At 39.2% G+C, this 27,334-nt stretch overlaps 1 protein-coding gene across 2 annotated transcripts in view; it reads left to right on the forward strand.

Moving 5' to 3' along the window:
- Nucleotides 1–27,334, forward strand: part of LOC133551767 (polypeptide N-acetylgalactosaminyltransferase 10-like) — a 243,181-nt gene that overhangs the window by 205,381 nt on the left and 10,466 nt on the right. For both annotated transcript variants that reach the window (XM_061898831.1, XM_061898832.1), the window contains exons 8-11: nt 3,274–3,381; nt 15,219–15,440; nt 15,510–15,626; nt 25,755–25,904. In XM_061898831.1, the coding sequence (XP_061754815.1) occupies nt 3,274–3,381; nt 15,219–15,440; nt 15,510–15,626; nt 25,755–25,904 (597 nt within the window). The remainder of the gene's footprint in view (nt 1–3,273; nt 3,382–15,218; nt 15,441–15,509; nt 15,627–25,754; nt 25,905–27,334) is intronic.

Below are 27,334 nucleotides of genomic sequence, written 5' to 3' on the forward strand. Positions count from 1 at the left end.
TACGCCGATCCACAGCATCCCAAACATACTCAATGGGTGACATGTCTGGAACATGCAAGAACGGGGAGGTTTTAACTTACAGGAATTGTGTATTGATCTTTGCAACTTGGGGCCGTGCATTGTCATGCTGCAACATGAGGTGATGTTCTCGTGTGAATGGCACAACAACGGGGCCTCAGGATCTCGTCACGGTATCTCTGTGCATTTAAAATGTCATCAATTAAATGCACTAGCGTTCGTTGTTGTTGTTCACCTGCCCATACCATAACCCCACACCGCCACCATGGGCCACTCGATTCACAGCGTTGACATCAGCAAACCCTTCTCACATACGACGCCGCACATGCTGTCTGCTATCTGCCCTGAATTGTGAAAACCGGGATTCATCCGTGAAGAGAACAGCTCTCCAACGTGCCAGACGCCATCGAATGTGAGCACTTGCCCGCTCATGTATGTTACGACGACAAACTGCAGTCAGGTCGAGACCCTGACGAGAACGACAAGAATGCAGATGAGGTTCCCTGAGACATTTTCTCACAGTTCGTGCAGAAATTATTTGGTTATGCAAACCAATTGTTGCAGCAACTGTCCGGGTGGCTGGTCTCACACGATCATCAACGTACACTTGCTGGAATTGGAGGTCCTGGGCTGGTGTGGCTAAACAGCTCTGGTGGACACTCCTGCAGTCAGCCTGCCGACTGCACGCGCCCTCAAAACCTGCGACATCTGCGCCATTGTGCTGTGTGATAAAACTTCACATTTCAGGGTGGCCTTTTAATTGTGGCCAGCCTAAGGCACACCTGTGCAATAATCATACCGGGATGGGATGTCTCGGAAGTCCCCACTAACTAATCTGAGAAGAATAGGTATTTTGTGTATATAGTAATAGTTTTACAACTTTGAGTTCAACTCATGAAAAATGGCAGCCAAAACAAAAGTGTTGCGTTTAAATTTTTATTCTGTGTGTAAATATACAATTATTAAACACATAGAATACAATTATTAAGTATTAAGTATCCAACACATGTATTCTAATTACATTTTCTTTATTATTAGTTACTTTAAACATTTATAACTGTTTCTAAAATGTATACGATTCAGTATTAATACATTCAGTACTTACAAATGCTTTGTGGTAAGTATTTATTATAAAGTCTTACAGAAAACAATTATACTTGTTTCCAAATTAGTTTATATATATATGTTTTATAAAATATATGTACAGTATATACATATATATGTATATATGTGTGTGTCTGTATGTATATATATATATATATATATATATATATATATATATATATATATATATATATATATATATATATATATATATATACAGTGGGGCAAAAATAGTATTTAGTCAGCCACCGATTGTGCAAGTTCTCCCACTTAAAATGATGACAGAGGTCTGTAATTTTCATCATAGGTACACTTCAACTGTGAGAGACAGAATGTGAAAAAAAATCCAGGAATCCACATTGTAGGAATTTTAAAGAATTTGTTTGTAAATTTTGGTGGAAAATAAGTATTTGGTCAACCATTCAAAGCTCTCACTGATGGAAGGAGGTTTTGGCTCAAAATCTCACGATACATGGCCCCATTCATTCTTTCCTTAACACGGATCAATCGTCCTGTCTCCTTAGCATAAAAACAGCCCCAAATCATGATGTTTCCACCCCCATGCTTTACAGTAGGTGTGGTATTTTTTGGATACAACTCAGTATTCTTCTTCCTCCAAACACGACAAGTTGAGTTTATACCAAAATGGATACATGGACGATACAGCAGAGGATTGGGAGAATGTCATGTGGTCAGATGAAAGCAAAATAGAATATAAGTACATATATTTTATATATATATATATATATATATATATATATATATATATATATATATATATATATATATATATATATATATTAGGGCTGGGCAACGATTAAAAATTGTAATCGAAGTTAATCGCACTATTTCTCCGATTAATCGCGATTAACTGCATTGTATACGCAAAGCCCAATAATGAATTCAAAAGTAGTGTGTAGTGCACCTTTATTGGAATATTTTCCCACATGAACAAAAGCACCAAAACATTAGTTGTGCAAACACAATTTAAATCTGTCCTTGTTAAACAGTAGCAGTTAAATAGCATATTTTATAAAAATCAACTCAAAAAATTTAAATACAAACATTTAAGCTTATTGCCACTGCCAGGGTATTTAAGTTATTGTGTTTGTTATGGAAAATAAATATAATCTACAAACAAATCTCTGAACCACAATCATAACATCTGAACAGGCAATTTCTGAGGTAAGAGCAGAAACATTTTTTTTAATCAGGGATCTTATGTTTAAAAAAACTATATTATAGGTAGTGGGCTGTTTTAGGGAATTTTTGATCAAATTATCTGTAGTAGCAATATTAATAATGTTGTGTTTATTCTGCGTAGTGCATTTAAAATAATTATGACCATATCTAGGAATTGATATGATGGGAATTTTCCGATTGATTGCTTGGTGCTTTGATAAACTGAACGCATCATATACATGGTACTATATTGTGATGTTATAAGCCAGGGAAAAAAAGAACTACCCTACCCAGCATGCAACAGGAGTGACGAGCATGCGCGGTAGGTTGTGTCGCCATGACGGCATCTTTTATGTCGTGATATGCACGCTCTGAAAGCAAACGTTAAGAACTCAGCCAACACTCCTCGTCTGCATTATTGATAAATAAACAGACAACACATATACTCCGCTGCTTCACAGGCCGCTGGATGTAGCCGGCAAAGTATTCCCATGCTAGCTAGCCGGTCTAGCAAGCAAGCGTCATTCAGTCCAAAACGGCCTGATCTATCGTAAGTGATCCCGGAGTGACCACGCTGTAAGCCAGCCATGAAATTTGCAGAATTGTCCGGTATTTTTGCCAAATGTTCCATCTTTACCAAGAGCTCCTCGATGCCGAAGCCCGTCCGGGCGTCGCCATCTTGCTAAGAAAAAGCGTTAACAAAATAAAAGCATGTAAACAACATACGTTAAAATAATTGTCGGCGTTAATAGATTGATGAATTAACTCGTAATTAACACATTAATTTGCCCACCCCTAATATATATATATTCATAAAATATATACATTATTATGAATATAATAAAAATGTATACATTATTATTAAGTAAAATTATTAAAAATGTATAAAAGAAAAGCTATGATGTATATGCATTTGTGTAATATAGTAATGTACTGTAATATATTTTAATACCATGTTTCTTTGTGCAGGTGTGGATGTGTGGCGGTCGGATGGAGGACATCCCATGCTCCCGGGTGGGACACATCTACAGGAAATATGTTCCTTACAAAGTGCCTGGAGGAGTCAGTCTGGCTCGGGTAAGTCTTAGAATGTTTTTGCCGAAAAGCTTCCCACGCCAAACCCAAACTTGTACTTGTCTTGTTTACTTGATTTACATGGCAGTCCGCTTCGGCAGCTCACCAAATATTTGAGAAGTTAGCTGAATTTTGCTTTCACAAGTATTCAAGTCTCAAAATGTTGCGGAAATTCTCAATAATTTTTGTACTAAACATAATGCTACATGGAAAATTTGCTTTTTCTGTTTTGTTTGTGTACGTGTCACTGTCAAATATATAGTATGGAAGTATTGTTGTAGCAAAACAATTTTCAAATATGAATCTCAATCTATGTTGCTTTACAACAAAGTTTATAGTTTGCGAAGCTTTCATCTATTTGTGAAAATGAAATACAGTCAAATTTAACCCTTTTTCACAATGTAGACCAGGGATTCTTAAAGGCCTACTATAATGAGATTTTCTTATTTAAACGGGGATATCTGGTCCATTCTATGTGTCATACTTGATCGTTTCGCGATATTTCCATTTTTTTGCTGAAAGGATTTAGTAGAGAACATCGACGATAAAGTTCGCAACTTTTGGTCGCTAATAAAAAAGCCTTGCCTTTACCGGAAGTAGCAGACGATGTGGTCCCTCACACGTCACCGGTGTGAGGGCTCCTCACATCCTCACATTTTTTATAATCTGAGCCTCCAGCAGCAAGAGCTATTCGGACAGAGAAAGCAACAATTTCCCCATTAATTTGAGCAAGAATGAAAGATTTGTGGATGAGGAAAGTTAGAGTGAAGCACAAAAAAAAAAGCGGCGGCAGTGTGAACGTTTCAGATGTAATTAGACACATTTACTAGGATAATTCTGGAAGATCCCTTATCTGCTTATTGTTTTAATAGTGCTTTAGTGAGATTGTAAAGTCATACCTGAAAGTCGGATGGCTGCGGTGAACGCCGGTGTCTCTCAGAGAAGCCAATGGAGGAGCCAAGATCACAGCTGCACTTTTGAGCTGCAGGAGGAAGTCGCATAATCCACTGATTATCACAATTTTCCCACCCAAAAACTTGATGGTTGACGTAGACAAACATGTTCGCTTGACCGCTCTGTGTTAAAGCTTCACAACAAACAAAGAAACACAGGCTGTGTTTCGGTGCTAAAGGCAGCTGCAATCCACACCTTTCCACTAACAGCATTCTTCTTTATAGTCTCCATTATTAATTGAACAAATTGCAAAAGATTCAGCAACACAGATGTCCAAATTACTGTATAATTATGCAATGAAAAGAGACGACTTTTAGCCGTGTGTGGTGCTGGGCTAATATGTCCGCTACAACCCGAGACGTCACAAACACGCGTCATCATACGCGTCATCATTCCAGGACGTTTTCAACAAGAAACTCCACGGGAAATTTAAAATTGTAATTTAGTAAACTAAAAATGCCGTATTGGCATGTGTTGCGATGTTAATATTTCATCATCGATATATAAACTATCAGACTGCACGGTCGTTAGTAGTGTTTTGTTTTTTTTTCATCAAACCTCGGGGCCCAACATTTCCACTACAGAGGGTGCCATGTCCCACTCAAATATTATCACTAAATTCAATCTTATGCTTTAATTTTAATTGTAGTGAATAATTATATTTAACCTACCTACAGTTTAACAATAAAAAAAAATACATATATAAAACTGTTGTTGTAATTTTTGCACCTAAGAAACTTCCTGATTATTATTTAATCCCTAGACTTCTTCTGTTAGTTTGAGATTGTCTTTACTGCCACACGTGGTGTAACAGTGTATTACAACTGAAGACCGCCACAGCTGAGAAATAGATATACTGTAGTTAAGAAACCCTGATATCGACCATATTACTTAGATCCAAATTGATAAGAACTCTACTTAAAGCTCGCTAATGTGGACCAGACCATGACGATACAAAAAAGAACACAATTTGTGATTTATGAAACCTTTAGTCAATCAATCAATCAATCAATGTTTACTTATATAGCCCTAAATCACTAGTGTCTCAAAGGGCTGCACAAACCACTACGACATCCTCGGTAGGCCCACATAAGGGGCAAGGAAAACTTACACCCAGTGGGACATCGGTGACAATAATGACCCAGTGGGACGTCGGTGACAATGATGACTATGAGAACCTTGGAGAGGAGGAAAGCAATGGATGTCGAGCGGGTCTAACATGATACTGTGAAAGTTCAATCTATAATGGATCCAACACAGTCGCGAGAGTCCAGTCCAAAGCGGATCCAACACAGCAGCGAGAGTCCCGTTCACAGCGGAGCCAGCAGGAAACCATCCCAAGCGGAGGCGGATCAGCAGCGCAGTGATGTCCCCAGCCGATACACAGGCAAGCAGTACATGGCCACCGGATCGGACCGGACCCCTTCCACAAGGGAGAGTGGGACATAGAAGAAAAAGAAAAGAAACGGCAGATCAACTGGTCTAAAAAGGGAGTCTATTTAAAGGCTTGAGTATACAAATGAGTTTTAAGGTGAGACTTGAATGCTTCTACTGAGGTGGCATCTCGAACTGTTACCGGGAGGGCATTCCAGAGTACTGGAGCCCGAAATGAAAAAGCTCTATAGCCCGCAGACTTTTTTTGGGCTTTGGGAATCACTAATAAGCCGGAGTCCTTTGAACGCAGATTTCTTGCCGGGACATATGGTACAATACAATCGGTAAGATAGGCTGGAGCTAGACCGTGTAGTATTTTATACGTAAGTAGTAAAACCTTAAAGTCACATCTTAAGTGCACAGGAAGCCAGTGCAGGTGAGCCAGTACAGGCGTAATGTGATCAAACTTTCTTGTTCTTGTCAAAAATCTAGCAGCCGCATTTTGTACCAACTGTAATCTTTTAATGCTAGACATGGGGAGACCCAAAAATAATACGTTACAGTAGTCGAGGCGAGACGTAACAAACGCATGGATAATGATTTCAGCGTCTTTAGTGGACAGAATGGAGCGAATTTTAGCGATATTACGGAGATGAAAGAAGGCCGTTTTAGTAACGCTTTTAATGTGTGACTCAAAGGAGAGAGTTGGGTCGAAGATAATACCCAGATTCTTTACCGAGTCGCCTTGTTTAATTGTTTGGTTGTCAAATGTTAGAGTTGTATTATTAAATAGAGTTCGGTGTCTAGCAGGACCGATAATCAGCATTTCCGTTTTTTTGGCGTTGAGTTGCAAAAAGTTAGCGGACATCCATTGTTTAATTTCATTAAGACACGCCTCCAGCTGACTACAATCCGGCGTGTTGGTCAGCTTTAGGGGCATGTAGAGTTGGGTGTCATCAGCATAACAGTGAAAGCTAACACCGTATTTGCGTATGATGTCACCTAGCGGCAGCATGTAGATGCTGAAGAGTGCAGGGCCAAGGACCGAACCCTGGGGAACTCCACACGTTACCTTAACGTAGTCCGAGGTCACATTGTTATGGGAGACGCACTGCATCCTATCAGTAAGATAAGAGTTAAACCAAGACAGGGCTAAGTCTGACATACCAATTCGTGTTTTGATACGTTCTAATAAAATATTATGATCGACAGTATCGAAAGCAGCGCTAAGATCGAGGAGCAGCAACATAGATGACGCATCAGAATCCATCGTTAGCAATAAATCATTAGTCATTTTTGCGAGGGCTGTCTCCGTGGAGTAATTTGCCCTGAAACCGGATTGAAAGGTTTCACATAGATTGTTAGACGCTAAGTGTTCATTTAACTGCTCTGCAACAATTTTTTCGAGGATTTTTTAAATAAAGGGAAGGTGAGACACCGGTCGGTAGTTTACCATGAGGTCAGGATCGAGGTTAGGTCTTTTAAGAAGAGGATGAATAACCGCTTTTTTGAATGCTAGGGGAACAGAGCCCGAGGAAAGTGATAAGTTTATAATATTTAGCACTGATGGACCTAATAATACAAAGAGCTCCTTGATCAGTTTCCCAGGAAGAGGTTCAAGTAAACATGTTGTTTGTTTTATTCCATTTACACGTTGTAACAATTCCTCTAATGTTATTTCCTCAAAACGAGAGAAACTATTTTGGAGGGCAGTATCCGCCCCATATACCATCGTATCAGTGTTAATAGAACCCCGTTGTAGCTGGGACGCATTGTCTTTAATCTCCTTTCTAATGACTTCAATTTTCTTACTAAAGAATTGCATAAAGTCATCAGCTGAGTGGGTGGAGCTACTGGAAGGGGTCCCTTGTTGGGTTAGGGATGCTACCGTACTAAACAAAAATTTAGGATCGTTTTTATTACGGTGGATGAGATTTGAGTAATATTTAGCTTTAGCTAAGGTAAGCATGCGTTTATAAGTTATTAAACTATCACTCCATGCTTGATGGTGCACCTCAAGTTTAGTCGTGCGCCATTTGCGTTCCAGCTTTCTACTTAATAATTTCTGAGCTCTAGTTTCTTCTGTAAACCACGGGGTGCGCTTTTTTGGCGCCTTTTTTAACTTTAGCGGTGCTATGTTATCAATGGTTTCGCGCAGGGCGTCGTTAAAGTTGTTAGTGAGGTTATCAATAGAGCCCACATATTTTTGGAATGGTACCATTACCGAGGGCAGTAGGTCAGCAAGAGTTGTCGTTGTGGCCACTGGTTAAAACATTTTTTAATCAAGTACCACCTCAAAAATCACTTGACTCTCCAAGTACCATCATAATAACCAACACTGAAATACAGTAGCATAGTAGGCATACATATTCATTAAAAACAAGCTAAATGTTTTACTTAAAGGCTATCTTCAATATATTTAACCATAGTTTGAACAGTAACACTGTGTTTGAATATTTAATTAAGTGATTTTTTTTTTTGTTCACCACCACAGTTTGAGAATCACTGCTTTAATCTCTCCTTGAAATAATTGTATTTATTTTTTAATTCATCTATTCTGCTGAGGAGTGCATTTTCAGCAGTGCATAACTGAAATCTGTGATATTAAACTCTTACAAATACCCAGAATCCTTTGCATCCGTGACAAAATCCTGAATATATTTTACACTCCCGCGCCCCCAAACCCGCCCACCTTACCAACGGGGGGGGGGGGGGGGGGGGGGGGGGGGGTGCTGCTGCTAGCGGGGTGTATAAAATAGTCAGGAAATGTCATGGATGCAAAGGGTTCTGGGTATTGGTTGTGTTGCGTTTATGTTGTGTTACTGGGAGGATGTTCTCCCGAAATGTGTTTGTCATTCTTGTTTGGTGTGGCTTCACAGTGTGGCGGATATTAGTAACAGTGTTAAAATTGTTTATATCACAACCATTAGTGTACTCTGTGTCACCCAGTATGCCTTGCAGTCGTGTGTGTGTGTCTGCGGAAGCCACACACAACATGTTGCTGGACTGACAAGCAGATCGTACATGTTGTAGAAAGCGATATAGCCAATGGCTCCATAGCACGCCCTAATACTTATTAACTGGGTGACTGTTTGCGTCTCCTATTGTCTTAATCGCTTTGTGACACGGGTCCTAAATGACTCTTTGAATGGTAAAGGATACCGATCCCTGAACCATGTCTATCAAATATTTCCGAATGGTACAACCGCCACCCGCCCGAATCTAATTAAAATCAATTTTTTTTGTCATGTCACCCGCCCGACCCGCGTTTATCCGCGGACTCCGCGGATGAGACGGCAAACCGCGCATCTCTAATATACACTATATTGGCAAAAGTTTTTGGCCACCTGCCTTGACTCACTTATGAACATGAAGTGCCATCCCATTCCTAACCCTTAGGGTTCAATATGATGCCGGTCCACCTTTTGCGGCTATTACAGCTTCAACTCTTCTGGGGAGGCTCTCAAAAAGGTTGCGGAGTGTGTTTATAGGAATTTATCACCATTCTTTCAAAAGCGCTTTGGTGAGGTCACACTGATGTTGTTGGAGAAGGCCTGGCTTTCAATCTCCGTTTTAATTCATCCCAAAAGTGTTCTATCGGGTTCAGGTCAGGACTCAAGTTTATCCACATCAGACTCTGTCATCCATGTCTTTATGGACCTTGCTTTGTGCACTGGTGCACAGTCATGTTGGAAGAGGAAGCGGCCCGTTCCAAACGGTTCCCACAAGGTTGGAAGCATGGAATTGTCCAAGACGTTTAGGTATCCTGGAGCATTCAATGTTCTTTTGACTGAAACTTAGGGGCCAAGCCCAACTCCTGAAAAACAACCTCACACTATAATTCCATTTTCTTATGATAAAGTCGACAGTTGACTGTGGAATATTTAGGAGCGAAGAAATTTCACGACTGAATTTGTTGCACAGGTGGCATCCTATGACAGTTCCTTGTGGAAATCACTGATCTCCTAAAAGCAGCCTATTCTTTCACAAATGTTTTTAGAAACAGTCTCGCTTTACATAGTGAAACCCAATATCTATGTTACATTTAAACCAGTGTGGGAAGCACTGGGAGCAGGTGAGTAAAGTGTCTTGCTCAAGGACACAACGGCAGTGACTAGGATGTCGGAAGCGGGAATCGAACCTGCAACCCTCAAGTTGCTGGCATGGCCACTCTACCAACTGAGCTATACCGCTATACTGTATTTGGCGCTGGAATGCGGAGAGTCAATGGCATGTCGGTGATATAAAATGAAATAAAAACGGAAAGAGCACGCCGCCGTGTCGGTGCCGTTACGCGGCCGTTTTGCATTCAGTGAAAATCCGGGGTTACAGGCTGTTGTATGTGCTGGGTTTAACTCCTGTTTGGCCTGGTGATACTTTCTGTCGTGTATACTTTCTGTGGTACTCCGGCGGTTCATACGAGGCAAAATTGAACCCACACTGGTCATTTTCAAGGGGCAACAAGAGTGAAATTCCTACTCTGATTGAGCCTTGCAAGTTTAGTCGGATTATGTACAAAACCATGATGTCGAGTGTTTTTGTGCATCATTGACAACCTTTATGCACACGAATAGTTTTCTTCCCTGAGTAATGTTTTGGAAAATAGTAGCACCTAACCCCTTTAAGCCTATAAAAATTCCAGAAACATAGCGGGCTTTGGTTGAAAATGTTGACCCCTACAAGCAGCAGTGTCCATCATGTTAAGGCAGCAGGCAAGTTCTTCCAGCCGGCACGTAGCTATAGAAGCCAAGACCCTCCAGACAGATAATCCCGCCTTTGTGCGGGTCAAGAGATTCACCTTGCCACCTTCTGGAATGTAATCAGAGTGAAGAACGATGGCAGCGCCGACTGGGGAGACTCCGCCGCCAGTTGAGCTGCAGGCACTGAAGCATGCTATAGTTTTTTGTGGAAATGGCTGGAGGCTTTTTTTTCCACATATGTCATTTCCAAGGCCGGATGTTCTATATGTATTTTTCCCTGTGAGCCTGCCTCACTCAACCTGTGTTCTCATCTACTTGGTTAAAATTAGTTAGGGCCAACCTTTGTTCGCCATGTTGCGATTAAGAACATTAATTCTTAATCATTTAATCTGATTCTAATGTTGCTTCAAGTGATAGCAACAATTTTTTACGGAATATTTACTATGTCACAGCCTAATTCCGAAATGAAATACATTCATTTTTGTCTTCAAAATTTTGCAGAAAATACCCCATAATGACAGTGTGAAAAGTTAAAATAAAATAAAAATAGATGTATATAAAGTCATGGTCAAAAGTTTACATACACTTGTAAATAACATAATGTCCTGGCTGCCTTAGGTTTCCAATACTTTCGACAACTCCTATTTTTTTGTGATATAGTGAATGGAGCACGTACTTGTTGGTCACAAAAAAACATTCATGAAGTTTGGTTCTTTTATGAATTTATGGGTTTACTGAAAATGTGACCAAATCTGCTCGGTCAAAAGTATACATACAGCAATGTTAATATTTGGTCCGGGTATTGAGGCCAAACAGCTCAATTTTTGTTTCGTCTGACCACCGAACTTTCCTCCAGTAGTTCTTATCGTTGTCCATATGATGTCAGATGAAACAAAAATTGAGCTGTTTGGTCACGATACCCACCAATATGTTTGGAGGAGAAAAGGTGAGGCCTTTTTTCCCCTATTTTATTTCATTTTCCTGAAGGAACTCTCCTGAAGCAATCAATAAAGTACTATCCATCTATCTATCTATCTATCTATCTATCTATCTATCTATCTATCTATCTATCTATCTATCTATCCATCTATCCATCTATCCATCTATCCATCTATCCATCTATCCATCTATCCATCTATCCATCTATCCATCTATCCATCTATCCATCTATCCATCTATCCATCTATTCATCTATCCATCTATCCATCTATCCATCTATCCATCTATCCATCTATCCATCTATCCATCTATCCATCTATCCATCTATCTATCTATCCATCTATCTATCTATCCATCTATCTATCCATCCATCCATCTATCTATCTATATTCCTAGGAACACCAGGCCTACCGTCAAGCATGGTGGTGGTAGTATTATGCTCTGGGCCTGTTTTGCTGCCAATGGAACTGGTGCTTTACTGAGAGTAAATGGGACAATGAAGAAGGAAGATTACCTCAAAATTCTTCAGGACAACCTAAATCCATCAGCACAGAGGTTGGGTCTTGGGCACAGTTGGGTGCTCCAACAGGACAATGACCCCTAACACACGTCAAAAATGGTAAAGGAACAGCTAAATCAGGCTACAATTAAGGTTTTTGAACGGTCTTCCCAAGACCTGACTTAAAAGTGCGGACAATGCTGAAGAAACAAGTCCATGTCATAAAACCAACACATCCGCCTCCGCTTGGGATGGTTTCCTGCTGGCTCCACTATGGGCGGGACTCTCGCTACTGTGTTGGATCCACTTCGGAATCGACTTTCACGGTTGTGTTTGATCCACTATGGATTGAACTTTCACAGTATCATGTTAGACCCGCTCGACATCCATTGCTTTCGATCCCCTAAGGGGGGGATTGCCCACATATGCGGTCCTCTCCAAGGTTTCTCATAGTCATCATTGTCACCGACGTCCCACCGGGGTGAGTTTTCCTTGCCCTTATGTTGGCTCTACCGAGGATGTCGTTGTGGTTTGTGCAGCCCTTTGAGACACTGATGATTTAGGGCTACATAAATAAACATTGATTGATTGATTGATTGATTGATTGATTTAGCTGAACTGCACCAATTTTGTCAAGAGGAGTGGTCAAAAATTCAACCATAAGCTTGCCAGAAGTTTGTGGATGGCTACCAAAAGCGCCTTATTGCAGTGAAACTTGCCAAGGGACTTGTAACCAAATATTAACATTTCTGTATGTATACTTTTGAACCAGCAAATTTGGTCACATTTTCAGTAGATCCATAATAAATACATAAAAGAACCAAACTCCATGAATGTTTTTTGTGACCAACAAGTATGTGCTCCAATCACTCTATCACCAAAAAAATAAGAGTTGTAGAAATTATTGGAAACTCAAGACAGCCATGACATTATGTTCTTTACAAGTGTATGTAAACTTTTGACCACGACTGTAAGTAATCACAGCGTTTGCTCAGTACTTTGATGATGCACATTTGGCAGCAATTACAGCCTCAAGTCTTGTTGAATATGATGCCACAAACTTGGGCACACCTATCTTTGAGCGATTTCGCCGAATCCTCTTTGCAGCACCTCTCAAGCTTCTACGGCGGTATAGCTCGGTTGGTAGAGCGGCCGTGCCAGCAACTTGAGGGTTGCAGGTTCGATCCCCGCTTCCGCCATCCTAGTCACTGCCGTTGTGTGCTTGGGCAAGATACTTTACCCACCTGCTCCCAGTGCCACACACACTGTTTTAAATGTAAAAATTTGATATTGGGTTTCACTATGTAAAGCGCTTTGAGTCACTAGAGAAAAAGCGCTATATAAATATAATTCACTTTAGATTGGATCTAAAGCGTTTGTTTTCATCCAGGATGTTTGGGCAAGTTTTGACCAAAGATAGGTGCCAGAGGTGCATCAACAAAATATTGAGCAAAGACTGTAAATACTTTTTTTACATTTTAATACATTTTCCAAAAAAAAAAAAAAAAAATGTCATATTGTTTTTAGATTTTTGAGGACTTCAATGAATGTATTCCATTTTGGAATAAGGCTGTGACATTACAAAACGTGGCAAACGTGAAGCACTGTGAATACTTTCCGGATGCACTTTATTTGACTATTTTAGTATAATTAAAGATTCACTAAGGGCAAAAAGCATCCTAAACAGCAGATATGGAAATAAGAAGTAAACAGGAGAAAAGCAGTGTTTCCCATACATTCATTAAAATTACAAATACCGTATTTCCTTGAATTCCCGCAGGGCATATAGTAGCAAAATAATCAGCGCATGCTTAGTATTACCACCTGGTCAAACTCGTGACGTCACGAGTGACACTTCCCCTGTCATCATTTTCAAAATGGAGGAGGCTGATTTCAATACCGGTAATTTGAAATCGCATAAAGGGAAGAAGATTAAGAGCTATTCAGTAGGATTTAAGGTCCAAGCTATTGAATACCGGTATGCTAAAAAGAACAGTAAGAAGCTATGGTTTATTAATATACCTGTGGAGACGACGGTCCGACAGACAGGCAGGGCATGCTGGAGCCCGGCCTAAGATGGCGGCGAGCGAGCGGATAGGAGGAGCGGAAGTGCGACCTGGACAGATCTTTTATTGAAAAATAAACAAAGTCAAACTACTCAAGCCATGTCCTTCCTTGGTGGTCCTGGGAACCCGCAAGACGACAGCTTGAGACCGTCACAATACAATAGCTGCGTCTGTCAAATATGAGTCGTTCAATGACTACCGTCTCCAGGTGGTAAAGGGCGCTAGTGATCTTTCTTACGACTACTCTGCTGCAAAAGAAGTGAAATGAGTGACGTGATATGTGCTGGAGGAGATAATAAAGGAAGATCTCCATCGAGACAGAGAGACTTTTAAAACTGAAGAAAGATAAGGAAGACTTCTATAAACAAGTTATCGATGCTTTTGATATTTATAAGTAAAAGTAAGACCATAATGGGTTTTTTTTTATTAAATGTGCTTTTCATGATGGTATCTTTACATCACACTCAAATGTTAACTGCATGCCTTTGGTAAGTGCCGGAGTAAGAAGAGGTTTTTAAATAATTAGCGCATGCTTACTTTTACCGCATGCCTTTGGTAAGCGCAGGAGAGAGAAGAGGTTTTTAAATAAATAGCGCATGCTTACTTTTACCGCATGCCTTTGGTAAGCGCAGGAGTGAGAGGAGGTTTGGAAAATAATTAGCGCATGCTTACTTTTACCGCATGCCTTTGGTAAGCGCCGGAGTGAGAAGAGGTTTTTAAATAATTAGCGCATGCTTACTTTTACCGCATGCCTTTGGTAAGTGCCGGAGTGAGAAGAGCTTTTTAAATAATTAGCGCATGCTTACTTTTACCGCATGCCTTTGGTAAGCGCAGGAGTGAGAAGAGGTTTTAAATTAATTAGCGCCCTGGCGGCAATTCAAGGAAATACAGTATATAAAAAAAATATGTATATTTATTCATTTTATTTGGTTTTAGAAATTATTTGCGATACAGTAAGTAACACCTATCCGTCATTGTCGATTATGCAAATTATATGATGACATCATGTTGACACTGCAACATAAGTATAATGGCAATTTTTGAGAGACCCTGAAAAGGTAAATATTACTGTGGCTATTTTGAACCGAAAATTGTCTGGTGAAGTTAGCGCTTCAATATGTTTCTGTCTCTGTTATTCTGTTATCATACATTTAGTGACTATTAAACTGTAGTATTGTCTGTACTCACTTTACTCAAACCACAACTAAATATAAAAAAAATTAATCGCAAGTTCATCGTTAAGGAAATTGTCCCATTTGCTTCGGAGTTTATGTTTTTTAAAAGGAAATGTTGTTTCAATAATTCTAGAACCTGAAGCGCGTGGCGGAGGTGTGGATGGACGAGTACGCCGAATACATCTACAAGCGTCGACCCGAGTACCGCCACCTGGCTGCGGGCGACATGACGGCGCAGAAGAAGCTGCGGAGCCAACTCAACTGCAAGAGCTTCAAGTGGTTCATGAATGAGGTGGCCTGGGATCTGGCCAAACACTACCCGCCGGTGGAGCCCCCTGCCGCCGCCTGGGGAGTGGTAAGTACTCTAAGTGAACAGGAAACTCCGCTTTCTGGTGTACGACTTCCACGCCTGTCGGTGTCGTAGGTACGAAACTTGGGCAACAGCATGTGCATGGAGACAAAACATTTTGTGTCGGGAAGTCCCATACGTCTGGAAAACTGTGCCACGGCGCTGGGTGAGGTGAGCTGGAGCAACGGACAAGTGAGTTTTCATTTAAAAAGTCATCATTATTGGTGTGAAAAAATTTTTTTCTAATGTAAGGAAAGGACAAGTTGTACAAAAGTTTTTCAAGAATGGCAACAACTTCTCTAATATGAAAAGTAGTCATGAAAATACATTGAAGGAGAAGGTGTGTCCAAACTTTTTGCCTGTACTGTATACATCTATCCATCCATTTTCTACCGCTTCTCCCTTTTGGGGTCGCGGGGGGTGCTGGAGCCTATCTCAGCTGCATTCGAGCGGAAGGCGGGGTACACCCTGGACAAGAGACCACCTCATCACAGGGCCAACACAGATAGACAGACAACATTCACACTCACATTCACATACAGTGTATGTATGTATATATATATATATATATATACAAACCCCATTTCCATATGAGTTGGGAAATTCTGTTAGATATAAATATAAACGGAATACAATGATTTGCAAATCCTTTTCAACCCATATTCAATTGAATGCACTACAAAGACAAGTTATTTGATGTTCAAACTCATAAACTTGTTGTTTTTTTTGCAAATAATAATTAACTTAGAATTTCATGGCTGCAACACGTGCCGAAGTAGTTGGGAAAGGGCATGTTCACCCCTGTGTTTCATCACCTTTTCTTTTAACAACACTCAATAAACGTTTGGGAACTGAGGAGACGCATTTTTGAAGCTTTTCAGGTGGGTTTCCTTCCCATTCTTGTTTTATGTACGGCTTAAATTGTTCAACAGTCCGGGGTCTCCGTTGTGGTATTTTAGGCTTCATAATGCACCATACATTTTCAATGGGAGACAGGTCTGGTCTACAGGCAAGCCAGTCTGGTACCTGCACACTTTTACTATGAAGCCACGCTGTTGTAACAGGTGACTTGGCATTGTCTTGCTGAAATAATCAAGGACGTCCATGATAACGTTGCTTGGATGGCAACATACAGTATGTTGTTTCAAAACTTGTATGGACCTTTCAGCATTAATGGTGCCTTCACAGATGTGTAAGTTACCCATGCTTTGGGCACTAATACACCCCCATACCATCACAGATGCTGGCTTTTCATCTTTTCACCTAGAACAGTCCTGATGGTTCTTTTCCTCTTTGGTCCGGAGGACACGACGATCACTGTTTCCAAGAAACAATTTGAAATGTGGACTCGTCAGACCACAGAACACTTTTCCAATTTGCATCAGTCCATCTTAGCTGAGCTCGGGACCAGCCAAGCCGGCTGCGTTTCTGGGCGTCATTGATAAATGGCTTTGGCTTTGCATAGTAGTTTTAACTTGCACTTACAGATGTAGCGATAAACTGTAGATACTGACAGTGGTTTTCTGAAGTGTTCCTGAGCCCATGTGGTGATATTCTTTACACACTGATGTCGCTTTTTAATGCAGTACCGCCTGAGGGAACGAAGGTCCGTTATATCATCGCTTACGTGCAGTGATTTCTCCAGATTCTCTGAACCTTTTGATGGTATTACGGACCGTAGATAGTGAAATTCCTAAATTACTTGCAATAGCCCGTTGAGAAATGTTGTTCTTAAATTGTTTCACAAATACAAAGTGGTGACCGTTTCCCAATCCTTGTTTCTGAATGACTGAGCATTTCACGGAAGCTGCCTTTATACCCAATCATGGCACCCACCTGTTCCCAATTAGCCTGCAAACCTATGGGATGTTCTAAATAAGTGTTTGATGAGCATTCCTCAACTTTGTCAGTATTTTTTGCCACCTTTCCCAACTTTTTTGTCACGTGTTGCTGGGATCAAATTCTAAAGTTAATGATTATTTGCAAAAAAAAAAAGTGTTTTTCAGTTTGAACATCAAATATGTTGTCTTTGTTGCATATTCAACTGAATATGGGTTGAAAATGATTTGCAAATCATTGTATTCCGTTTATATTTACATCTAACACAATTTCCCAACTCATATGGAAATGGGGTTTTTACATATATATAAAACATTTAGTTTGCAAATGCAAAGGGTAAAAACAGTACGAACAGATGGTTATGCACTTTGAAATACAAAGAAGTGCCTTTGTACGAAAAGTTAAAAAATAAAAATAAAAAAAATTCTCATCTCATGTTTTATAAACTGTTGAGGGATTAATTATTTAAAGTGTTGCTTTTTAAAATACTAAATGTAGTTACGAATACTAAACGTCCAATGAGTCAACTGGTCCATTTTCTTAAATGGCAAGGCAATTTCACCCAAGAAAAATATAGATATTTGGTGAATTCAAAAAGTGGTTTATCCAAAGTTGCAGAAAAATGTTACAAACCCTGTTTCCATATGAGTTGGGAAATTGTGTTGAATGTAAATATAAACGGAATACAATGATTTGCAAATCCTTTTCATTCCATATTCAGTTAAATATGCTACAAAGACAACATATTTGATGTTCAAACTGATAAACATTTTTTTTTTGCTAATAATCATTAATTTTAGAATTTGATGCCAGCAACACGTGACAAAGAAGTTGGGATGAGGAATGCTCATCAAACATCCTACAGGTGTGCAGGCTATTTGGGAACAGGTGGGTGCCATGATTGGGTAAAAACACAGCTTCCCAAAAAATGCTAAGTCTTTCACAAGAAAGGACGGGGCGAGGTACACCCCTTTGTCCACAACTGCGTGAGCAAATAGTCAAACAGTTTAAGAACATCGTTTCTCAAAGTGCAATTGAAAGAAATTTAGGGATTTCAACATCTACGGTCCATAATATCATCAAAAGTTTCAGAGAATCTGGAGAAATCACTGCAAGTAAGCGGCATGGCCGGAAACCAACATTGAATGACTGTGACCTTTGATCCCTCAGACAGCACTGTATCAAAAACCGACATCAATCTCTAAACAATATCACCACATCGGCTCAGGAACACTTCAGAAAACCACTGTCACTAAATATGGTTCGTCGCTACATCTGTAAGTGCAAGTTAAAGCTCTACTATGCAAAGCGAAAGCCATTTATCAACAACATTCAGAAACGCTGCCGGCTTCTCTGGGCCAGAGATCATCCGATGCAAAGATGAGTGGTCCACCCCTGGTCCTGACTGCGAATAGCTCGCGCATCATTTGTGGTCCCCTAACAACCTCTCCACGCAGGAGAGAGGAGTAGAGCAAAAAAAGAGACGGCAGATCAACTGGTCTCGAGGGGGGGTCTAATTAAAGGCTAGTGTAAACAAATGAATTTTACGATGGGACTTAAATGCTTCTACTGAGGTAGCATCTCTGCTACATCTCTGATTCTAAAAATAAGGCTAAAAAAAGGTCTAAATACTGAAAGTAACGAAGCGGTAACCAATCAATTGTCTACGATAGCAGTCTCAACCAAGAAAAAAATGTAAGAAATTTGAGAAATTCCAAAAGTGTATGTTCTAAAATTGCAAGGTCAAGTACAAAAATGTAAAAAAAAAAAAAAAGTGTATAAAAACAATCACTATTAAAGTTATGCGTTTCCAAATACGAAAGGTAAACGCTGTACAAAAAGATTGGATCTACTCATTCAAAATGTACGAAAAGTTAAGTGGTTAATTTTCCAGGTGTTGCTCCCCTTTCACAAATACCAAAAAGTTTTCTGAATTGTTTAGTATTAAAGGCCTGCTGAAACCCACTACTACCCACCACGTTTATACATCAATGATGAAATATTAACATCGCAACACATACCAATACGGCCTTTTTAGTTTACTAAATTGCAATTTTAAATTTCCCGGGAGTTTTCGTCTTGAAAACGTTGTGTAATGATGACGTGTACGCGAGACGTCACGGGTTTTTAGGAAGTATGAGCGCTACCCACACACACAGCTAAATGTTGTCTGCTTTAACGGCATAATTACACAGTATTTTGGAGAACTGTGTTGCTGAATCTTTTGCAATTTGTTCAATTAATATTGGAGAAGTCAAAGTAGCAAAATGGAGTTGGGAAGCTTCAGCCTTTAGCCACACAAACACACGGTGATTCCCTGTTTAAAATTCACGGAGTTGAAACTTTCCTATGGATCACAGCGAACAAGGATCCCGACCACTTGTCAACCAGCAGGTTTCTGTGAGAAAATTGTGGTTAAAAAGTCGCTTCTTACCGGAGATCAGCTGAGATTGCGCCTTCCGTACAGCTGCCGTCGACTTCCCTGAGACACTGCGCGTCAACACCCGGCCGTGGACGTACACTTCCGACTATCAGGTACTGTTCCATCCATCCATCCATTTTCTACCGCTTATTCCCTTTTGGGGTCGCGGGGGGCGCTGGCGCCTATCTCAGCTACAATCGGGCGGAAGGCGGGGTACACCCTGGACAAGTCGCCACCTCATAGCAGGGCCAACACAGATAGACAGACAACATTCACACTCACATTCACACACTAGGGCCAATTTAGTGTTGCCAATCAACCTATCCCCGGGTGCATGTTTTTGGAGGTGGGAGGAAGCCGGAGTACCCGGAGGGAACCCACGCATTCACGGGGAGAACATGCAAACTCCACACAGAAAGATCCCGTTAAACTCACTAAAACACTAGCAACACAATAGAAAGATAAGGGATTTCCCAAAGTTATCCCAGTAAATGTCTCTAAAAACATATGAATCCGTCTCAATGCAACGCGATTGCGATCACGTTTTTTTTTAATGAATTTTTTTCTAGTCCGTCGCTATCAATATCCTCAAACACAAATCTTTCATCCTCGCTCAAATTAATGGGGAAATTGTCGTTTTCTCGGTCTGAATAGCTGTTTTTATTGGAGGCTCCCATTAAAATCAATGTAAATATGTGAGGAGCCCTCAACGGGTGACGTCATCGTCTGCGACTTCCGGTAGAGGCAGGGCTTTTCTCTTAGCACCGAAAGATGCAGACTTTATCGTGGATGTTCTCTACTAAATCCTTTCAGCAAAAATATGGCAATATCGCGAAATGTTTAAGTATGACACATAGAATGGAACTGCTATCCCCGTTTAAATAAGAAAATCTTATTTCAGTAGGCCTTTGAACATGTATGAAAAGCCTCCACCTGTGTTATGTAGGTGGGGGCAAAAATGGCACAAACAAGCCAAACCGCTTCAATAATGTTTTCGTTTGTGATGGTGGTGGACTTTACAAGAGTGTTTCCAAGCGTGGTTTGAGCCATTGCTCTGTTGTTGATGCAGTAAATTGTCCCACAGGTAATTGTGTTCCTAGCGCTAAACACACACTTTATTAACTTTACACGCTCCTCAAGGAGTGTTTGTTGCGGCGCGTCACAGCCAAGATGTATAATCACCAGCTTATAATGCAGCCCTAATGGATTGTATGTCTCCTTTTGTCTCCTCTCCTCAAACGCTGCGACCGGCAGCTCTGACACTTTAATTGCTTTAAACTGCGGCTGCATTGTTATTTAATCCATGTCACAGTAGCCGTCTTTGTTACGGCGCCACCGAGGAATGGATTGGCCACAAATCACAGGAGGGCCTTCTGGCAGGCACGCTTGTCGTTTTGTTTAGTTTGGTTGTTCTCTTTTGAGTGGAGAAAGTCGCTCAGGGAAAGCTAAGAGAAGGGAATATTATTGATTTAGTTTGATTTTTCTCCATTCAGAAACCCTCTTCGACAGTCTCTCATTTTAATTAAAGAAGCAATGACGCTGTCTGTTTAATTACGTGCAAAAGTATTTAAAAGTACGGCTCCCCCTAGAGTTAGGACTGTAAATCAAATCATTAGATTAGATTAGATTAGATTAGATAGTACTTTATTTATTCCGTCAGGAGAGTTCCTTCAGGAAAATTACAATTTTCAGCACAATCCCATTCAAGATCAGACAAACATTAAAGGCAGCCTGGGCATATATGTGGAAATTTAACCACGAGACTTGGCCAAAAGTTGGAACACACCTTATTATTCAATGAGTTTTCTTTATTTACATGACTATTTACATTGTAGATTGTCAATGAAGGCATCAAAATTATGAATGAACACATGTGGAGTTATGTACTTAACAAAAAAAGATGAAATAACTGAAACATCTTTTATATTGTAAATTCTTCAAAAAAGCCTCCCTTTGCTATGATTACTGCTTTGCACACTCTTGGCATTTTCCCCGTGAGCTTCAAGAGGTAGTCACCTGAAATGGTTACCACTTCACATGTGTCATAGTTTTGATGCCTTCTGTGACAATCTACAATGTAAATAGTCATGAATATAAAGTAAACGCATTGAAATGAGAAGGTGTGTCCAAACTTTTGGCCTGTACTATATAAATATATATATATATATATATATATATATATATATATATATATATATATATATATATATATATATGTATATATATATATATATATATATATATATATATATATATATATATATATATATATAAGGTGTGTCCAAACTTTTGGCCTGTACTATATATATATATATATATATATATATATATATATATATATATATATATATATATATACATATATACATATATATATATATATATATATATATACATATACATATACATATATATATATATATATACATATACATATATATATATATATATATATACATATATATATATACATATATATATATATATATATATATACATATATATATATATATATATATATATATATATATATGGGCTTCACGGTGGCAGAGGGGTTAGTGCATCTGCCTCACAATACGAAGGTCCTGCAGTCCTGGGTTCAAATCCAGGCTCCGGATCTTTCTGTGTGGGGTTTGCATGTTCTCCCCGTGAATGCGTGGGTTCCCTCCGGGTACTCCGGCTTCCTCCCACTTCCAAAGACATGCACCTGGGGATAGGTTGATTGGCAACACTAAAATTGGCCCTAGTGTGTGAATGTGAGTGTGAATGTTGTCTGTCTATCTGTGTTGGCCCTGCGATGAGGTGGCGACTTGTCCAGGGTGTACCCCGCCTTCCGCCCGATTGTAGCTGAGATAGGCGCCAGCGCCCCCCGAGACCCCAAAAGGGAATAAGCGGTAGAAAATGGATGGATGGATGGATATATATATATATATATATATATATATATAAATATATATATATATATATATATATATATATACACACATCACAAGACTACTTCATCTCTACAGAACTGTTTCATGAGGGGTTCCCTCAATCATCAGGAGATTTTAATGGAAGCATTCACATACCACGGTTTATATAGGGCACAGAACGGGTAGGTACAGGCAGGCGTAGGGGCGTGGTGATTGGCTCATGTGTTACCTAGGAGGTGTCTCCTTCTGTGACGGCATGCCGATACAATTTCACTGCGCTTGTTGAGGGATGACAGCTCTGGTTGGTATATAATAAACCGTTTCTCTTATAAGCATAGGTTGCATCTTTTACGAAACAACATCATCTGGTACAACCCCCCATACAGCAAAAACGTCTCAACTAATATTGGCCACAAGTTCCTCACTCTGATCGACAAACACCTTTAGCTACTTCTAAATCACTAATCCTCGCCTGCATGGCGACAAATGAAGTAAGTTTCCTACAAGTATCATCCCTGCTGGACGAGGAATAGCTAAACATGCTTCAATGTAGCTCACCGGCGTCATAATGTAATCAAACGGCATTGGTGGATCTACACCTGACATCCACTGTAATGATACCAAGTACAGTGGCGTATCCAGTCTAGTCTATGATTACGTCTATATTTTTTGGCATCACATCTTCTTTTGTTGTTTTTTTTATTTATATCATGTTTTTAAATTAAAGAAATGTGTCCCTGGATACATGAGGACTTTGAATAGGACCAATGTATGATGCTGTAACTACTTGGTATCGGATTGATACCCAAATGTGTGGTATCATCCAAAACTAATGTAAAGTATCAAACAATAGAAAAATAAGGGATTATAAAATTTTAACGGAAGTGTAAATAGAACATATTAAAAGGGAAAGTACGCAGGTATTAACAGTAAATGAACAACTAGATTAATAACTAATTTTCTACCACTTGTCCTTACTAATTTTGACAAAATGATATAATAGAAAATGACACAATATGTTACTGCATACGTCAGCAGCTAAATTAGGAGCCTTTGTTTGCTTACTTACTACTAAAAGAAAAATTGTCTTGTATATTCACTACTTTATTTAAGTACAAACTGGCAACAGGAAACATATGTTTAATGTACCCTAAGATTTTTTGTTTAAATAAAGCCAATAATGCAATTGTTTGTGGTACCCTTTATTTAGAAAAGTATCAAAGTAATGTTGGTACAGTTACTGGTACCAAAATATTGTTATCAGGACAACACTAATATATATACACATACATATATATAAATACACATACATAAATACATATATTTTTAACACGCGCATGCATCCTGACTTATTTTTGACCCCGGTCCATTCAGTAGCGTGGAGCCACAAGCTGGAAAACAACGAGCAGAAATGCACAAAGAAAAGGGTACATTATAGAAATTTCTGATCCAAAGCATGGCAAGTTGTTCTCCCGACTGTCAGGTTGTGTTGTTGACGAACCCCGAGATGCAGAGAAGGTGGCAGGCATTAAGCAGGAACACATAATTTAATGTCCAATATATAAAGAAAAATCACAAACCAGGAACGGACAAATTGGAAACAGGGAACAGGAACCAGCAAACAGGAACTAGGAACAAAAAGATGGAAAGTAGTCCACGACATACAGGAACAGCGACAAGTAGTAGCACGACATCGACAGGTATTAGCGACAATAATCCAGCACTGACTGGAGGAGAAAGCAGGTCTGAATAGTGTCAGGCTGATTGACACCAGGTGTGGCCAGGTGCCAATCATCCACAGCTGAGGGGACACAGCACTCAGGGAGACAAACAGGAAACAGAATCAAAATCAGAGTGCTGACAGGAACTAAAGACAGGAAACAAAGACAAATGCAGAGGAAAAACTAAGACATTGTCAAACTGGGAGAAGCCTGACACCGACAAGTAAAGAAAATGTTTTCTTCAACCACCGTGAGACGTCATCATTGAAGGGAACGCTGCTGGCGTTCCCTCTTGTCCTTTGCTTTGGACCTGATATTTCCGTAATGAACCCTTTTCTTTGTACCATTTCTGCTTGCTACATTCCCGCTTGTGGCTCATTAGGAAATAATGAAAGCAGCCACATTTTCCCACGCTACCGAATGGCCCGAGGGTCATAAGGATTCAGGACACCTGTGTGTTAATCCCCTGTTGTAAAGATTAGGGTTTATGAAGGAAGTTATAGTTAACATATTATTATCCCGTTAACTTTGACAGCCCCAATATATGTATGTATGTAAATGTGTATATGTATGTAAGTATGTAAATGTTTATATGTACTGTATGTATGTATGAATATATTTATGTGTGTGTGTGTGTGTGTGTGTGTGTGTGTGTGTGTGTGTGTGTGTGTGTGTGTGTGTGTGTGTGTGTGTGTGTGTGTGTGTGTGTGTGTGTGTGTGTGTGTGTGTGTGTGCGTGTGTGCGTGCGTGCGTGCGTGTGTGTGTGTGTGTGTGTGTCTGTATATACATATATATACATATATATATGTAAATATATATATATATATGTACAGTATGTATATATATATTCATATATATATATGTTTATACATATATAAATATATATATATACTATGTATGTATATGTATGTATATATAGTATATATATATATTTATTTATATATATATATATATATTTATGTATATATATGAAATATTAGTAATTTATGTATCAATAATATTAAACACTCTACGAATAAATAGCAGTAATTCAGCTGAGCTGCTCTATATATTGATTTAAATGAAAATGTATTGACTTAATACAGTTGAATATTATAATTAACATAGTGTAGTATTTCATATATAAAAAATATAACATAATTAATATTGTGAAATTAATAAATACTATTAAATGAATAAAAGTGCATGTTAATAATGTATTTCATAAGAATGTTAACAAAAACTATTATTACAATATATAGTTAATTATTCAGAATATCGAATACCGTACAAATAAAATGTCAGTAATTTATTACTCTAAATTAAATATTAGCAAGGTGGTTTGTATGTAGTAGCCTATTTAATAATAATAATAGATCTGATTATTATTATACTACCTTGTTTTGTTTAAAGAACAGTGTTTTATCTGAAAACCTACTTGCAGGTGTTCACATTCGGGTGGCGGGAGGACATCCGCGTGGGCGACCCTTTGCACACAAAGAAGGTTTGCTTTGACGCCGTCTCCAACAACAGCCCTGTCACGCTGTACGACTGTCACGGCATGAAGGGCAACCAGCTGTGGTGCTACCGAAAGGTAAACAACACTTTTTATTTTTTTACAGTCCATGACATGATATGTAGCGTGTACAGTCTTGGTCAAAAGTTTACATCTACTTGTAAAAACATAATGTCCTGGCTGTCTTGAGTTTCCAATAATTTCTACAACTTTTATTTTTTTGTGATAGAATGATGGGAACACATACTTGTTGGTCACAAAAAACATTCATGAGGTTTGGTTCTTTTATGAATTTATTATGGGTCTAATGAAAATGTGTCCAAATCTGCTTGGTCAAAAGTTTACATACAACAACATACATTACCAATTTTGGTGATGTCGAAAAGTTATTATCAAATCAAATTAGCTTAAACGCATGGCCTCTTAACTTCATGTCAGTGATTGTGATTGACTACACGTGTTGACTTCTCTGAGCCCATTTACTGTAAATAGGGCTCATGTGAAGCAGTCATTAGACTCGGTTACAAACGCGACAATGGGAAAGTCAAAGGAACTCAGCTTGAATCTGAAAAAGCGAATCATTGACTTGAAAAAGTCAGGAACGTCACTTGGAGCTATTTCAAAACAGCTTAATATGTTTGGAGGAGAAAATGTGAGGCCTTTATTCCCAAGAACACCCACCCTACTGTCAAGCATGGTGGTGGTAGTATTATGCTCTGGCCTGTTTTGCAGCCAATGGAATTGGTTCTTTACAGAGAGCAAATGGGCCAATAAAAAAGGAGGATTACCTCGAAATTCTTCAGGACAACCTAAAATTATCATCCTGGACAATGACCCCAAACACACATCAAAAGTGGTAAAGGAATGGCTAAATCAGGCTAGAATTAAGGTTTTAGAATGGCCTTCCCAAAGTCCTGACTTAAACGTGTGGACAATGCTGAAGAAACAAGTCCATGTCAGAAAACCAATAAATTGAGCTGAACTGCACCAATTTTGTCAAGGGGAGTGGTCAAAAATTCCACCAGAAGCTTGTGGATGGCTACCAAAAGTGCCGTATTGCAGTGAAACTTGCCAAGGGACATGTAACCAAATATTAACATTCATAAAATTCATGAATGTTTTTTGACCAACAAGTATGTGCTCCAATCACTCTATCACCAAAAAAATAAGATTTGAAAAAAATATTAGAAACTCAAGACAGCCATGACATTATGTTCTTTACAAGTGGATGTAAACTTTTGACCACGACTGTATATATTACTTTAGTATGTGATATCCAGTACATAGTATTTAGTACCAGGTACCCGGTATCATATGTGTAAAATAAAGTCGTAACCGATACTTCTTGTAAATGCCAAATGTCAGTACCGATTATTGACCGGGTCTCTCGTACATAGTATCCAGTTTAGTATTCAATATGTAGTATCTAATTTAGTATGTGGTATTATTAATATCTAATAATTTAACATCTGTTGTCTAATCCAGTGTTTTTCAACCTTTTTTGAGCC

This window comes from Nerophis ophidion, linkage group LG04 (assembly GCF_033978795.1).
Source record: "Nerophis ophidion isolate RoL-2023_Sa linkage group LG04, RoL_Noph_v1.0, whole genome shotgun sequence".
In the NCBI taxonomy this organism is placed as follows: Eukaryota; Metazoa; Chordata; class Actinopteri; order Syngnathiformes; family Syngnathidae; genus Nerophis; species Nerophis ophidion.